We start from the raw sequence: 12994 nt of genomic DNA, 5'->3' as shown, positions 1-12994 counted from the left end.
TATGACATTCACGTAGCTTTTCCTAGCCTTCCTTGGCAACTCCATCCCAGAGGACATTTAATTAATCAAGTGTACTAAAAACAGCCTCTCGGTGAAACCAGAGATGAAGTTTAACCTGCTGTTGTTCAAAAGAAGCAGTTTGCCTTTAGTCTAAGGTTTTACCCTCTACTGATGTAATAGCTGACTCTCAGATTGAATTCACTCACCATTCATTTTCCTGCTGTCTTTTTCAGTAGTAACTCAGAGACTGTCTTAGTGAGGCAAGAAGTTAAACACTCCAGACAGCACAATGAAAGCCAAAGCAGAATACCAGCAATAAGCTGTTGCATCAGTTCAGCATTTCAGGAAAATCCTCACATTTTGAAGAGAAAGCATGCAGAAATTAACAGTGCTCTCTTCTGTGAGTACAACAGCATCCAACTATTTCAATACATTAATGAGTATCTGGTTGTCAATGTGAAATTGAGACAGGGAAATACTGTTCTTCTACAGCAAATACAGTATTTAATAGTGCGACTGGAATGCTATGTTTGACTAAAAATACAAGAAAGCAACAATCTACAGACTTAAAACTTCAGTTTTACCTGTATCTGCAACGTTTCTCATTGTATGTTTGAAAGCCCAAATAATAGAATCCAAAACAAGTTTGAACTGTGCAGGTGGAATGGCCAGGAATGCTGGGAAGCAATGAGAATTTACAGCCTGGAGTAGCAAGAAAAAGTTTGTTCTATGTTCAGGATATTCTTCAAAGTCCTGAGAGTCAGGGGCAGGGAAAAACAGGAGAGAAAAAAAATAGCACAGTCAGCAAAGCTCACTGAATAGCTTAGAGATCCACCATAATATCTTTTGCTAAGAAGAGTGAGTCAATATCCAATATGGAATGGCATTCACATCTCAAGTTTGAAGAAATGTGAATACGAAACAGAATTTACAGTTCCCAGTTTCCCAGTAAATTTTTTTCCCCATACTTTTACTACCAAAGCTTAGTAAGACCATTTTCTACAGTTACACAGTATCAACAGGCTGAACCAGATTTTGTCAGTACAGCAACTTCAGTTACTACTTGCTCTACAGACACAAGATACATGGCCTCAGCATTAAGCACCTAGCTACTACAGGGATGCACTACTGCAAAATGACCCTAACCTAGCCAGTATTATGCAACTACTTACTGTAACTTCTAGCACAGAAACTCTATCAACTATGGAATTCAGCAAAGTAAAGAAATATTCACAGAACACAATTTATGAATACGAGTATTGATAACTATATATGAATTCTAGTCATTCACCCTACACTGAAGTCTACTTAAAGTATTCTTCAGCTTCCAGAACCGGTGACATTCCAAGGTCTTGGAACAGAAAATCAACTAATCATTTAATTTCAGAACTGTATTAAGAAATCAAATCAATGAGATTAAGACATTCACCTGAACAGCCAGAATCCATGAACCTCAATTAAATTTCCATAAAACAGAAGCCATGTAATGACACTATGTTAACTACATACTGCCCCCTTTCTTGCAATACCCAAAGACCAGTACTGTTAATACAAACTCCCTTTTTTTCCCCGCTTTATCCAAAATTTACATATAATACCTTATTGATCATATTTAATGTGCACTCAAAAACAGCATCAAATATCTGAGGTATTTCAGCAGTAATGTGTCCACCCAGCTTGTTTACAATGATAGCCATAGTACTAAGTACTTCAGGTTCTCTAGCAGCTGGAACATTTCTCTGGTAGTCAATGAGAACTGCATCCAACAAAGGAGGAACAAAGTTTTCAGCAACCTAAATAAAACAGCAAGACTCTGTTATAGCAGCGCAGTTACTGAACAAAGTCTCAAGCAATTACAAGGTAGTTCTGAAAGAAGCTAAAAATACGTAGCAGAAACAGACCTGGGGGTACTGGCTGTATCTGGGCTGAACATGAGCCAGCAGTGTGGCCAAGAAGACCAATGGCATCCTGGCTAGTTTCACTAATAATGTTGCCAGCAGGACCAAGGAAGAGATCATTCCTCTACATTCTGCTCTGGTGAGGCTGCACCTCGACTAGCGTGTTCAAGTTTTGGGCCCCTCACTGCAAGAAAGATATCGAGGCCCTGGAGAATGTCCAGAAAAGGGCAGTGGAGCTGGTGAGGGGTCTGGAGCACAAGCCTTATGAGGAGTGGCTGAGGGAGCTGCGATTGTTAAGACCACAGGACACTCAAAGGAGACCTTATTGCTCTCTATAACTACTCTGTTGTAATGAGCAGGATTTGGTCTCCTGCATAATTAGCGACATGACTACAGGGAATGGCCTCAACTTGTGCCTGGGGAGATGCAGGCTGGATGTTAGGAAATACTACTTCTCCAAAGAAGTGACAAGGAACTGGAATGGGGTGCCTAGGGAGGTGGTGCAACCACCAACTCTGGAAGCATTCAAGGAACTTTTAGATGTTGTGTTGAGTGACGTGGTTTAGTGAGAACTACTGGTGATAGGTGGATGGTTGGACTGGATGATCGTGTAGCTCCTTTCCAACCTTGGTGATTCTATGATGATATTCTATGATGATATATTACACATCCATATACTTCCCACCCACTGTACCCATCCAGCAGTGGTTGCCTGAGGACTCTCATACAACTTCTTACTTCCCCTTTGGATTCCTCTCAGCTGAAACTAACTGAAGCAATCAAAATATAGCTCAGGCCTACCCTCCGTACGATCACACCTTATCCTTCCTTCAGATATTGCAGTTCTGAAAACAGTTCCTGTGAACAGAACAGTATTGACTGCTCTTCAGAACAAGAGCAGAGCTGTTCCTGATTTTGTTGTATGAACTGTTTCTGCAAAATAAATTTACTTACCATCTGAGGATCATTGGACCTGCTCACCCAGCCAGAAATCAGTTTTAAAGTTTCCCTTTTTACAGTCCTCATACTTCTAATCAAGGGCTGCTTTGTTACCATTTCACCTGAAAAGTTGTAAAGCTTCACTTAATCTAGGTAAGATATGCCAACAAGAAGACTCACTTAAATCGGTTCCACAAAGTTCAGAATGTTTCATTTTTATATCCAATTGACAAAGAAAGAAGACTTTTCATTCATATTATGCAGATAAAAACTAGCTCCCCATTATTTCAGCTCCATAGGTCCAAGTTGCAATTTGGTATTACAATACTACCAGTGACAGTACACTGCCTGCACACCTCAAAAACAAAGCTGCAACTTACTTTTCAAGTAAGGGAATCATGCATGTTCATTTAACTATTTGGATGAAGCTTACCTCTAGCTCTCACTAAGTGATGAGAGGACATCAACTTACACAGTGTTTTAAAGCAAGCTCCTGATTTTGTCACAGACAAACCTAATCATTCAAACTTTTCTTTATTACAAGGAACCTAATTTTTACTTCATTTTCTTACACCCATATCAATGTAAACCTCATCAGTAAAATCTGCTCTAATTGAGTGCACAGCCACACAATCGTAACAGTATATCCAAGGAAAGCCCTGGAAGACTGCAGCCAGGGAAACAAGGGTAGAATTGCTTCTGCAGGCATCAGAGATAACCAGTTGTAAGAACATACTCTGAGGCAAGTGCAATATAAATAGCTCTTGGTCTAGTGAAATATCAGGACTAGAAGTCCTAGCAACTGCTTCCTATTTTGGCTGTTGTTGTGTTGGTTTTTTTTTGTTTGTTTTGTTTTAAATAAGAATGTGTTTTGGCAATTAGAGCTGCAGAATTAAGAAATGTATCGATTTTACAGCTAGTTATATTCTGAACTCTCAGAAGCTACTTCAAGGTCAACCAGTTGTTCAGTGGTTAAGTCTTAACATTCACATATATGATTATTTTCATAGAAAATCTGTCTTAAGACAGATCCAATAATCAATTCATTTAATCTTGTCAAGAACTACTACAGCAGCACTTTCTACTTAGATATCAGATTCTAATTTATCCAGTAAAAATTGGTTAGATAACTTAGGTAACTCTTAATTCCTTCTCAGTGATTATCAGTCTAGTTTATGACATATTTGAGGCACCTTCACTGAAGTTACACTTCTGCAATAAGGCTTTTTCAGTAATACGATATCATCAAACCAAAACTCTGCCAAAATACTAGGGTCTTTTCTTATTCAAAAAGAGAGCAAGTCAAAAGAATGCAGGCCACAACTTCATCTCTGCAAGACCACTACTGGTCAACAGTCTCTTGCATCATTCCTAAACTCATGCTTATAGCTTCCCTCCTTCCAGAATCAAGAGTTTCTTTGAATAAAACATTTAACTGGTTAACATAATAATCTAAGCAAGCACATTTTCAGTCATTCTCTTGCCCGAACACATGCACAGAGAAACAACAAAAAACACCACCAATGTACACACAATAAGATAAGCCCAGTTGTAACAAATGTGAAACCTGATGACGTGCACTGCCAATCCCATTATGAAAAACATAGAATATCTTACCATTAGCCTGAATAGCTGCAGAAATATTTTCACTTAGGCACTTGTATACATTCAGCATATCTAAATAAATTCTTCCAAGCTGAATCACAAAGGGGTGGCCAACTGCTTTACACGCTCTTACATTGGTTTTCAGAATGCTACCAAGCTGCTTAACTGTTTCAGGATCCTTCAGAATATCAACATTCTGTTGAAAAAAAAATGAGTTACTTCCTTTCAGTTAATAAAAATGCCATTTATCTTCTAGCACAAAAATGGTCACTTTCAAGAATTTATCTTATACACTGTTAAGGAATGTTCTGTAAAATTCTTTAAACTGGATTTAAACCACTCAAGTCATTTCAGTCTTCTCTCTCCAAACAATGCTTTTACTGTCACATCAATCATTGCTTTAGCTAGGTTCACCCCAGATAGTTCACCTAATTTCAGGGGTAAAAACAAGCAAACAAGAACAAGAACAAACATTCAACAGCTTTATTTTAAAAACACTTCTAATTTATGGTCTTACTTTTGTTGCCTGTTGAATTATGCTATCCCATACTTGATTGGGGAGCAACATGTATTTTTCTATCAGATGCTCCTGCACAGTCTGGTCTGTTTGTGCCCCAATCATGTATCCTACTGCTTCATAGAAAGTATGCACCTGATTGAAAAAACAAGAAGTCAAACAGAAAGGTTAAGGAAGAGCAACCAGAAGTTTACAATGTTCAAAACTAGCAGATAGTAAAAGCTGAAAATGGGTTTCCAGTGACTAAATACATACTTTCCATTTCAGTTCACAAGATTTTTCTTCACTCTTCCCTTACACCACATTTAAAGCAACCCTCCATTCCCTTCCAATACTACTATGTACATCTCAGAGACTTCCTTTGTTTTACCACCACATCCTGAAGCAAGCAATTTCAGGCATATGCTTTCTCTTACAATACAGCTCCATTTATATCTTTTACAGAACTTTGGGCTAAATCAAGTGCAAGAAAATCAGAAGTTGGAACTTAATACCTCCTCTGCCCAAGGTTTCCATGTCACTGCAATGCATCAGCCTATGCCGTGCACGCACTACACTGTCAGAGCACATCCTCCCTGCAAGTATTCTCTTGCCCCGCACATGCAAGACCTGTAAGTATGCTACCACAGTAGAATATCCTTCTTTGCTAATCAAAACCTCAAAATCAGATTTACTATGTCATTTATTCATAAAAGCATTCTAGTAAAGAATTTCAACTTAGCACACTTTAATTCTCCTTCCAAGAATTCCAATTAGGACCTTAATAACTTTGACCATACTATTTGTAATGTGACACTCCCACTTACACTTACACACACTACGACTAAGAGACACAATTCAAGCCTTAAAGACTACTACCAGGAAAAAGTTGCGACATAACAAACATCGGTCACCAATTTACTCACACTATCAATTAAACGTACCTGTTGTGGCTGGAGGTCACAGATGATTGTATTTATATTGTTCAAGATTTCATCAATGAAAGGCATTACTTCTCCCACTTGAACCTGAACAAAATGTCGGCGGCACTTTTGTGCTATTTTTATGAAGGTATCACAAGCCATATCCTGAACACCATCATGGGTTTCTAAATTAAATCAGATCAGTTACTATTTTGTATTTTTCCCCAGACATGCACATGTACAGAGCATCAATTTTTTTTCTTTAAGATTAAAGTTAGAACAGTAAGTGAAAGAGATAATTACCATGCATAAACTCAAATAGCTTGTTGACTACTGTCTTCAAAAACTTCCAGTGAGCTCTCAAAAAACGTGGGTATTGGCCTACTATGTACATTATATTTGATGCAATAATGGCTTTGTTGTCTTTTCCTCTCTTTTGTTCACAGAGCCCTAGGAGATCCTACAATATAACAAATTATTAGTTTCCTCCCCAAGTTTGTAGACTAGAAGAGCAGTATAAAGGCTAAAATAAGCAATAATAATGATACAGTAAAGTAGTTGCTATTATTAAACTCAAAACCAAAATAATTAAAACAAAAAATAAACAAACAAAAAAAAACCTACAAACCAACAACCTTAGTTAAGGATCAGGATAATTTCTTAAGTTTCAGCCAACTCTAGAACACCACATTTTCAGTCATACGTTTTAGATATAATTAATAATTTATACAGGGCAGACTACAGCAACCCTTAGTGCTGAGTACTGACCAACCAGATGATACTGATAAACATACAGGTATTACACAGCAAGTAGGGGAAACTAAATCCTTTCTGCCAGATTTTTGTGATGTAATATTGATGCATAATTACTCCGGTACATAATATTTTCTTCCTGTACTCTTTCCACACACACATTTACTTAAAATGAAGTGGCAGAAGAGAAGGATGCTAGTTGGTTGAAAACAATGCACATTACTTTGCTTCATTAGTGCTCTTACTTCATTAGTGCTTCCTTTCCATATCTTCTGCATTCCTAAAGCAAAATATTTTGTCATAAGCCAAATGTTCTCTCCAGAATTTTTACAATGAAGAGGCTATTTGGATTCATGTATTTTTCATGACTGAGGAATTCATCAGCCTAACATTCAGGATATGACATTTCCCAAATTATTCCCATCAACTTGTTTGCTGTACAAGGTAGCTTACTGAAGAATGTAGAGAAGTGTCTTTTTAAACTCAATTTCTTGAGCGTAAACTATGAAGTGTGACAAAGCTGTCAGTCTTATACCATGATACCTTAATTACTGTAACAAGGAATCTTTTTTCATCTTCTTCATGCATTGCTCCACTGATTGAGCCAATAGCCCAACAGAGAGTATTCAAATTTTTCCATGACCATTCTGTCCCATTCACTTGATTATGAAGTTTTTCAGTCATTATTCGTTCTGTGTCTGCATAATCCAGATGTGTAAGATACACTGAAAGACAATTAACAGTAACAGGCACATCTTTAAGCAACAAACTGGATCACATCTCTTTGAAGTTAATTTCTTCTAAGAAAAAGACAAAATCAAAATGCTAAGTGCAATAGTTCTTTCGTGAATTTGTGACAGAACAAGCTAAAGATTTAAACCCAGAACTGCTAGAGTTGTATTTAAAGACATGGGAGAGAAATATTTTGTCTGTCAGTCCGATCAGTAAAGCTACTAAGTTAAATTATTAATAAAATGCATACATACTCCTAAGCCATAGGAAATATGAGATAGGCTAGCTCTGAGGGACGTTTATACAGCATTTATCAAGTCAGTCCATAATTTTCCTCTGTTTGTTATTTCAGTGTCATTATATCTGTTGGTTTTAATAACCTACCATTAAAATGGAGATGGTACTCCTGAACTAGTCTAGGAGTCTAGGTGAAAAGATTCAGCTTTTTCAACTCAGACCATTCTATCAGCCCCTAAAATGATTAGGCTCTCTAACATAAGTAAAATTCAAAATCCTGCCAAGTTGAAAAAAAAAAAAAAAACAAAAAAACATAAAGGTCAGATTTAGCAATGGATTTTTACAGCGCCACTTTCTCTGCACTCTTGCTTTTTTAAGAGGTGAATCTTCTATTACAGTAACACACTAAGCAATAACAAACACCAGAATTCAAACGAAAACTGTACACCTGTATCTGGAAACATTACTGAAGATGAGAATATACTGTAGTAATTTCAATACAATAAATAGAAGTTTTGATATTAAAAAAACATACTAGAACAACAAATCTACTGTTAAGTATACTTACTTCACAAGAACAGCAGTGAGAATAAAAAAAACAAAACATTTTGTTTGACATTCATAAAGTTGCTAATGAACACTCAGTGCACCCCTCCGGTGTTTCCATTTAACAGAAAAATGTTATTATTGAAGTCTAATGACCTGACCTTAAATATGTGACAACTATGATTCAAACTTACCTTCTCCCCTGCCCTCATATAACTGTGCTACATACATGCTATTGGTGAAGTTGCACAGATCTACAGGACAACTACAGGACAGTAGCCACTGCACTTACCCAATGTTTCTCTCATATTTTTATATAAGTTTATGGAATCTGTATCCTTCATGAATTCACGTACTACTTCCCCTTGATCATTTTCCACCACTAGCACTTCTTCAGGTTTAGCCATACGGCTAACCATTAGCAATCGAACCTGTACATTACAAAGGAAAGTTTTAGTTGAACTGCACTGTAACACAAAAATAAAGAGCATATCCAGCATTTCCTCACGTCAGCTCACATACAAGCAAATGAGAAGGAACATTCTGAAGAGACACGCTAACTAAAAAGCCATTAAGAGTAGAGCTGATTTCCATCTCTACAAGAATAAGAGTTCCTTAAACAAGTACTATACGTTCTAGAGTTTCAAAAGATGTATGTATTAAAGACCTTTCAAATACATTTTTTAAACACTTCTTTTTTCCTCCAGCACATGCAGCTTTTATTTTCACCACAGCCCTCGTACAAGCAATCCATTAACAATACATTGCTTTTAAAACTATAATAAATTGTCTTGGTTTTGAGATCTCATTCTTAAGTAAAAAACACAGCTCCGCCACACTAAGAAACTGAACAAAAACATCAAGTTGTCCTCCTTCTCTAGGCAGAAGTTAGCTATGTTTGCATGAACCCCACACCAAGATCCATGCTGGAAACCACTAATTACAGAAATTGTTAGCATGATTTTGCAAATCCTACATAGCAATTGTATTGCTTATTTTACTTATTGCTTATTGCATTATATAATACATAGCAATTGTATTGCTTATTGTATTGCTTATTGCTTAGGACAATATTGCTATATTGTTAAAACGAAGCTGCTGAGGTGATAACATGGAAGAAAACAGGGTTGGTGTATTTAAATAAACTGTACAGACATATATTCTCTCTTACTTTATTATACACAGTATCAAAGGAGCACACTATTAATAGTTCTATCATCTACTGGTGCCATCTTGTAAGTTTAGCAATTTCAGCACATTAAATAACTACAGATGAATCAGCTATTACTCAAAGCAAGGAAAGTTTTCTGAAGTCATCCCTTACATACAGTGAAGTCTCTGCATTTAGGAAAAGCATCTAAACTTACATATTATTTTCACTTAAGCATTGATTACCTTGGATAATACAGGCAAATAAAGCTGTCTCCTTGGAGGAACATCAAAGTGTTGACTTCCAGAAAGCAATGGAGAAGCAGATGTTGAGAATGGACTTTCCCTGTAGAGCTCAGCAGCTAAATGATTCCAATATTCAAGACAAATCTTGAAAATTTCAGTTTCTTCTACTTCTGATACCAACAACATATAATGAAGAGCCTGGAAAAGTGTTTTTTAAGCATCTATTTACTAATTATTTTTGAACACAGAAGTAAATTGAAACTGTATTCCTTCAAATTTTGTTATCCTGATACTGATAAAAATACTGAATTAGTGTAAAATTTACTAACAAGTAATACTGCAGTGGCATTTACTAGTCAAAGTTATGACCAGTGGAGCAACTGAAAAGAGCACAGCACCATGTCAGTTCATGTTATTTTGAAGGCGTGGATCAGTTCTTAAATACAGAATAGCCTAAAGATATCTTAAAAACAAACAAAAAAAAAAAGCAATAGCCAAATTAGCCCCTCACTTTATTATCAAAATCACATCCTCTAAGCTTCTGCAAGACCTCTTTTTTTAGACCCTCAAAAAAAAAACCCTTAGCTGCTCGCTTTAAGGACTGCTATTTTCAATACTGACTGCTACTCTCTTCTGCAAATTCTCTGGGAATGTGGAAGAAAAACTTCAAAACCACACCACTTACCTGCATTCAGTGCAAGACATCTACTAAGACATCTTCCTTTATTAACTGAACAGCCACTATGAAGACTGAGTGCAGCTCTGAGACTGATACCAAATACAGAGGCCATTTCTACATAGTCAAAAATTATTTAGCTATCTTATTTTAAAATCCCTAGTGAAAAGTGTCGAACAACAGCCTATCAGCAAATTAAACAGAAGGGAGCAATGAAAACAAACTTCATTTTTGCAGCTCAGACACTAAGCCATCCAAAGTATTTTAGGCAGAGAAGTCTGCTTTGACATCTTTCTCTACAACACTGAAAGAGGGATTCAAAAACAACTCACATTATTCCTATGCACATCCATTTTGATCGGCAATTTCACTTTTAAATAACTTAACTAGCTTCTTTCACTACTCCAGATGACTCCAATGAATCCATGAAGCAATTTCAGAAGATCAGCTAAGTCCAGTGTGGGAACATCCAGATTAAAATTACATAGCTACCTTAACGCTTTCTTCTCCCCACTACGTTCTGTTATACTGTAAGTTACAACAGTGAAACTTACAGCGATTTTAAGCCACTCTAAAAATTTTGTGGAACATTTCAATATCCTGTAGAAGACCCAAAGTCATTCAGAATTGAGTTTTGCAGAAGTCCACTTAAATGTCAATTTTAACTATTCAACAATTTAATATAGTTGTGCTGGACAAGACAGGAGGCAAGATTTAATTACTGCACTCCAACTTACATGACATTCAACTTCATATTCTTAATAATGTCTCAACATGGTTTGAAACTTGATCTCTTCCTTGATTGACAGTTATTTTGCAAAAGTTCACTAATTTTGAGGTTCACTAATTACTTGTGGATTGCTGAAAGGTTTTTGTTTGCTTTCTGCTTGGTTGTCTTTAAATAGAACAAGAAACAATCATTTAATCTATTTTCTAAGTGAGCTACAGTTTGCTATTTGCAAATAACTTATACATATATGTTTGTTTGTTTTTTTCCTGGCAGAGAGCTGCCCGGAGAAGAAAAGTACTGCGAATATCAGATGGAAAAGACTAGAGTTCAGATATCTTACAAGCATTGCACTGACAAGATGGACCCACAAAATAAAACTGGTCTCCAGGTTTATACTGTGGTTTTGAGTTTTTTTGAGTCTGTCTCAGGATAGTTCCCTCCACCTACAGACTCCATACCTGCAGAGGGCTCAACTCTGGGACATCGCAAAGGCTGCTACAAGGGCCTATAGAAACAGTTTAATCCCATAGGAGCTCAGGGGTGGGAGAGAGCTAATAGAAATGTCACCAAAGAACAGCTCACTCTCAGCAAGTCAATACACGTCTCCCAGCAAGACCCCTGAATACTATATAAAGCATGTTTGTTAACTAGCACTTTGTAGAGCTCCAGCATTAAAGGCTATGCTTGTGACACAGAAACTAAGCACAGACCACAAGGACAATATTCTAGACATTTGGGAAATGACATCTTAGGCAAGAAGTTACACCAGGACAGAAAAGCTGGAGAATGGCATTTGCTATCCTAGTATCCTAGACGCCAAGCCTGGATGTTGAATAAAAACAAAGTACACCATTTCACACACAAACTGACAGAACTCACAGCAGCAACCACCCGCATGAATGAGTTAAACAAAAATAATGAGTTTTGATACCCATGGAAAAAGGTTATGATGTTTCTTTGAATGCATTTTAGAGCAGTATTTACACTTCAGAGAAGAGACAAGTAAGAAGAAAGAGAGAAAAGCACATTCTGCACATTTTGTTTTTTGTTTTGTTTTGTTTTAAGGATAACACCACTGAAAATAAATTGCTACTGAAGCACACTTGGAAAGTCTGAAAGGTTTCTTGTGTTCACATCATTTACTGATTACATTTACTGATTACGGGGAAAAAAAATCTTCTAACCAATATAAGCACAACAGTCTAGAGGTCATATTAGTATGTTATTCGAGAACAAGAAACCTCTACTTTTGAACTGGATAAACGATGCAACTTACCTCCATTAATGTTTCTCTCAGATTTAATCTTTTTTCTATAAGTTGACCATGTTCCTTCAGAAACGTGCAGAGAAACAAACTGAGATTCTGAATGAAGTTCTGTTCATCATCTTTTCCATTTGAGTAGGCAAGTCGGATATTAGTATTTAAAGGAAGCATCTAACAAAAGGAAGGCAAACATAACCAATGTCCTACCATGCAAGTAGAACTACTGCATACTAGCATATTATCAATCACATTGCTTTTTTATTGTTGTTATTGTCTCCAAGCTGGACAGTACAAAAGAGTACACAGACACTGAAGTTCTGATCAACAAAAGCTTTCCCTAGCACTTTTAAACAGGAAAGACAAGAGAAGCACGTACCCTATCTCAAGACATTTTTGACTGGTATCAAGCGAAACTGTTCCAAAAGTGTCTTTATTACCTGTACCTTGTAACATGGCAGTCATAGTATTAAAACAGTATGAAAGATCTCCCTCACAATGTTTAAAAGTTAGTAAAAACGACCTACAAAAATACAAATTTTTTCAGTAATCTACCAAAGATCTCAGTGGTACCATCTGAAGTAGTACACCAACTTTCAAATTCTATTGTTATAAAACAGAAGAATTTTCAGTGTTGTCCAGCTTCTTTAATGCCAATACTGTTACACCCAATTCAGCACTCAACTGTTACTTTAAGTAAAAGCTCTGGCTGAAAGTATTTGCATTCACAATCAAGAGCATCATCTGTAGAATCACAGCATTGTAGGGATTGGAAGGGACCTCCAGAGATCATCAAGTCCAAA

General features: G+C 36.6%; 1 protein-coding gene across 2 annotated transcripts in view; it reads right to left on the bottom strand.

Annotated features, from left to right (window-relative positions):
* XPO1 (exportin 1) overlaps positions 1-12994 on the bottom strand; it is a gene marked incomplete at both ends in the record, with an annotated part of 32472 nt that overhangs the window by 1772 nt on the left and 17706 nt on the right. Inside the window, 11 exons of one of the 2 annotated variants that reach the window (XM_079550593.1) lie at positions 585-753; positions 1599-1793; positions 2853-2959; positions 4455-4638; positions 4960-5094; positions 5883-6046; positions 6165-6321; positions 7158-7339; positions 8422-8560; positions 9525-9722; positions 12207-12365. In XM_079550593.1, the coding sequence (XP_079406719.1) occupies positions 585-753; positions 1599-1793; positions 2853-2959; positions 4455-4638; positions 4960-5094; positions 5883-6046; positions 6165-6321; positions 7158-7339; positions 8422-8560; positions 9525-9722; positions 12207-12365 (1789 nt within the window). The remainder of the gene's footprint in view (positions 1-584; positions 754-1598; positions 1794-2852; positions 2960-4454; positions 4639-4959; positions 5095-5882; positions 6047-6164; positions 6322-7157; positions 7340-8421; positions 8561-9524; positions 9723-12206; positions 12366-12994) is intronic. The other variant, XM_079550594.1, reaches the window with a different exon arrangement.

The sequence above is a fragment of the Tetrao urogallus genome, assembly GCF_951394365.1.
Source record: "Tetrao urogallus genome assembly, chromosome: 2".
Lineage (NCBI taxonomy): Eukaryota > Metazoa > Chordata > Aves > Galliformes > Phasianidae > Tetrao > Tetrao urogallus.
This window is presented reverse-complemented; position numbering and strand designations above follow the sequence as displayed.